This window comes from Sorghum bicolor, chromosome 5 (genome assembly GCF_000003195.3).
Source record: "Sorghum bicolor cultivar BTx623 chromosome 5, Sorghum_bicolor_NCBIv3, whole genome shotgun sequence".
In the NCBI taxonomy this organism is placed as follows: domain Eukaryota; kingdom Viridiplantae; phylum Streptophyta; class Magnoliopsida; order Poales; family Poaceae; genus Sorghum; species Sorghum bicolor.
The window spans coordinates 68,496,959-68,501,058 of record NC_012874.2 but is presented as its reverse complement, the minus strand read 5'-3'; the positions used below and the strand labels follow the sequence as shown (position 1 = coordinate 68,501,058).

At 41.2% G+C, this 4,100-nt stretch overlaps 1 protein-coding gene across 1 annotated transcript; it reads right to left on the bottom strand.

The window, feature by feature from the left end:
* LOC110435246 lies at positions 1,109-2,435 on the bottom strand. The gene is made up of 2 exons (XM_021460650.1): positions 2,206-2,435; positions 1,109-1,598 (listed from the first exon to the last, which is right to left on the bottom strand). Exons 1-2 carry the CDS (start codon positions 2,407-2,409, stop codon positions 1,452-1,454), a joined length of 351 nt encoding a protein of 116 aa, XP_021316325.1. The 5' UTR covers positions 2,410-2,435; the 3' UTR covers positions 1,109-1,451.

Sequence of the window (4,100 nt, the reverse complement as noted above, 5' to 3'; positions counted from 1 at the left end):
ACCAAGTTAGTCTAGAGTGTTGGCGTGCTCGTGCTTTCTGAACTGCAGCCATCCCTAAAGACTTGTTCTTGAGGTATTTTTTGAACTCCTGTTCCTCTTGGGATAGTTGTCGCGACTCTTGTGCCTTCTCCAAGTTCGCCAAGGTTATGTTTAAAATTGCCCAAGCTATCTTCCATCCCCCCATGGATTTCCTACGCCAATTTTTAATGGCCTTGGCTGTGCGTAGCATTTTGACGTGTAATTTTAGGAGCGCATCCTGAGTGTTCACGGGCTTGGTCCAAGCTTCTTGTACCACATCCACGAAACCGGGACGATGTATCCAATGTGATTCAAATCTGAAGCCCTTGTAGAAATCAAGGTTGACATCACCATGTAGGAACAGGGCAGTATGATCTGAGCCCAATGAAGCCAAAGCTCGGAGGTCAGTTCTTGGGAACATTTCAAGCCAATCGGCAGTGGCAAAAAGGTGATCAATTCTGGTCATAGTCGGGGTTTGTTGGTTGTTACACCACGTGTATTTTTCCCCCTAAGCTCAATCCGTGCAAGTTCCAGGTTATCGACCGTTGATCTAAAGCGGTTGATCATTGGCAAATTCAAACGTGCATTGTTTTTGTCTTGGGCGCTCAGTATCAGGTTGAAATCTCCTAGTAATAAGCAGGCCGGCAAGGTGTGCGCTCGTAAGTCCACAAGCTCCTGTAGGAAGAGGATTTTATTCTCATCACTTTGTGGCCTGTAGACACCAGTTATGGTCCAAGATTTATTTTCTGCAAGCATGGTTATTGTTGCCGATACTGTGTTTGTGGTGAGAAATGTCTGGGTGAGTGTGAAATAACGTTCAGATGCTGCGATGAGGATCTCTCCACAGACCCCAGCCGATGGGAGGAATGCCACATTCGTTGCCAGATCCCCCCCTACCGTGTCCACTAACAGCCCTCTTGTCCATACGCTAATTTTAGTTTCCTGTAGGAACACAATTGTAGCACCTGTCGTGATAATTTGTGACCGTACGGATGCTCGCTTCACCCTGTCATTAAGGCCTCTCACATTCCAACAGAGAATATTACAGTCTTTTGTTGTCATGATGGAAACAAGCTACTACTTGCCCAAATCCATAGCAGTCTGAACATGAGGTTCTTCCAGTTACCAAGCAAACAGCAAGCAGCGTTAGGGCGGGCCGAAGGCAACAAAGCCAGCAGGTCCAGGTTCACCCACCAAGTCTTACAGTTTTTTTGCCGAAGGCTCCAAGGCCAGCAGGCAACCCACCAATACCACCGAAGGCTCCAGGGCCAGCAGGTGTCGAACATACAAAGCAAAAGTCCGCTTAAAAACATGAAAACAAAGTCATGCCAGGCTCTAAAGACCACAACTGACTGCCGATACATGGGACACTTGGCCCCAACTCTCGTGCAAGGAGAGCTTAACATCGAATTATAACCCCCTGAGCATGGCACTTAGGCCACCAGACCTGGGGTGCCGGGGGTGCCGATGAGGTCTCTGTGGATGGCATCCTTCTTCTGGGCTGGGGCACCCTGCTCGCCGTGCTCGATGAGGTCCTGAATGGCCTCCATGGTGACCTTCTCCAACGGCCTTGCGAAATGCTGTGCATGAAACTCAAAATCATCAGTGGAAGAGTTTTTGACGATGCCGTTGTTAGTTGCACCCCCAAGATCTCCTAATTTGCGAATAAGAAGATCTTGAGCTATTTCTACCGCCCCCTTCCCGGGATGTGCATTTGCTTTTTTTGCCAGCCTTGTGCTTTTTCTTTTGTCTATGCCGTGTGGACTGACTAGGTGCCCAACTTTTTGTTGAGGTATAGGAGTCAACAGGGGTTGTTGGACGGGCTTGGAAATGGAGTTAAGGAACGCATCAATAGTAGATAAATTTGTATTTGCAGCAGTATTTATATGCAGGCCCCCCCTCGGTTGATTGTTCAGCAGTAGTTATATGCAGGCCCCCCTCGGTTGATTGTTCAGCAGTAGTTATATGCAGGCCCCCCTCGGCTGATTGTTCAATAATCCCAGGACCCTCTGATGGTTCCCTAACCCGCTCCGGACTTGCCGGCCTACTTTCATTGTTAGCTAAGTGTACAATAGAGTGCATTCTTTGTTGATCTGGGTTGTGGCCCTCTATGGAATTCTGTAACTGTAAAAAATTTGAGGGCTCACTAACTACTGTCTGTGGCGTGGGAACTGAAGTTGAGCTCACCAGAATGTTGTCGAGGAGTGCTCCCAGTTGCAGTTCCACGTCAGTGTTGTTGGTGATGTTGCTGTCGTCCGCGGCCACCGGGCTCTGCATCGCCTCCACCACAGGAGCAGACAGGTGCTCCAGCATCCCCACAGTTGCAGCCTGCTGATCAACGTCCTTGTTGAGGAAGGCGTCGCTGTTGTCTGGGACCTGACCTCTTTCCATCTCCAGTTCAGTGCTATCAGCCTTAATGAGCACTTTTCTACATACATACATAGATTTTGTTTGTATCTAAACCTATATCTACGTTGCATAGCAAAAGTTATGCACCTAAAGAAGACAAAAACGAATTGGAAAGTCTACATAACCCTCCAAACTATCTAGGGTGGACTACTTAACCCCGAACTATTAAACCGGATATTCTACCCCCTGAACTTTCAAAACCGGTCAAATAACCCCCTCGAGTGGTTTTGGAGGGTGGTTTTGTCTTTTTCTTTTTTATTTATTTTCGCGGAGTCTTTGAAAAATCATAATAAATCATAAAAAAATCATAAAATGAAAATTTTAATTTTGTTGGACTCCTGATGAGTTGATCTACACAGTGAATATATAATATGGTATACTTTAGTACAAAGTTTTTGTTGTATCTTTAAATCTATGTTTTTCTGTAATTAATTTGAATAATTCATATATGCAGTTCCTGTGGTCCAATTGTGGTAAAATTTTTATGGTGGGCTCATTATTATATGCTTGAACTATGGTAAAAATTTCATACTCGTTCGATCACGTATAACTTAGTTACAAATAAAGCATAGATTTAACAAGAATAAAGCTAAATAAATTGATAACTAAGTTATACGTGATCCACTAGGTACGAAACTTTTACCATAGTTCAAGCATACAATAATGAGCTCACCATAAAAATTTCACCACAATTGGAACATAGGAACTGCATATGTGAATTATTCGATTTAATTACAGAAAAACATAGATTTAAAGCTACAACAAAAACTTTATACTAAAGTATACCATATTATATATTCACTGTGTAGATCTACTCATCAGAAGTCCAACAAAATTGAAATTTTCATTTTATGATTTTTCTATAATTTATTATGATTTTTCAAAGATTTAGCAGAAATAAATAAAAAAGAAAAAGACAAAACCGCCATCCAAAACCACTCTGAGGGTTATTTGACTGGTTTTGAAAGTTCAGGGATAGAATATCTGGTTTAATAGTTCGGGGGGTTAAGTAGTCCACCCTAGATAGTTTAGAGGGTTATGTAGACTTTTTCCAAAACGAATTATAACTTGGAATGGAGAGAGTTCATTCAACTTGTACCCATATTGCCTTGTCGACGTTCCACTTCCACAATGCAGATTCTAAAAATATGAGTGATTTATTTTTGTTTTAAGTTAATTTTGTAGCTTTATAAGCTTTGATTAATTTTATTGAACCTAGCACATAATTTGGTTCAAATCAGAAAACAAATACTCAATCTGGTTTATTAATAAAAATTCTTCAAGAATGACTGAAATTTGACTATATTTGCATAAATTTTTTAAATAAGACGAAAAGTCAAATTTAGAGTCAAAAAGTCAAACGACTTATAATTTGGAATGGAAGAGACTGTTTTAAGGCAAAACTAAAACGACATAAATAAAACAAATCAAGTGAACAAAGTCATTTAGATGAGTTTCTTTAGTGGGACCAAACAATTCATTTTTAAAAGTCTGCCATCTAGCACATGTGGAACAGTATGTTGTTTGTGCGTGTATTTTAAGGACTTGTTTAGTTCATGAAATTTTTTTGACTTTGACGACCGTAGTATTTTTTATATATATTTTATAATTATTATTTAATCATGGACTAACTAGGTTTAAAAGATTCGTCTCGTAAACTACAGACAAACTGT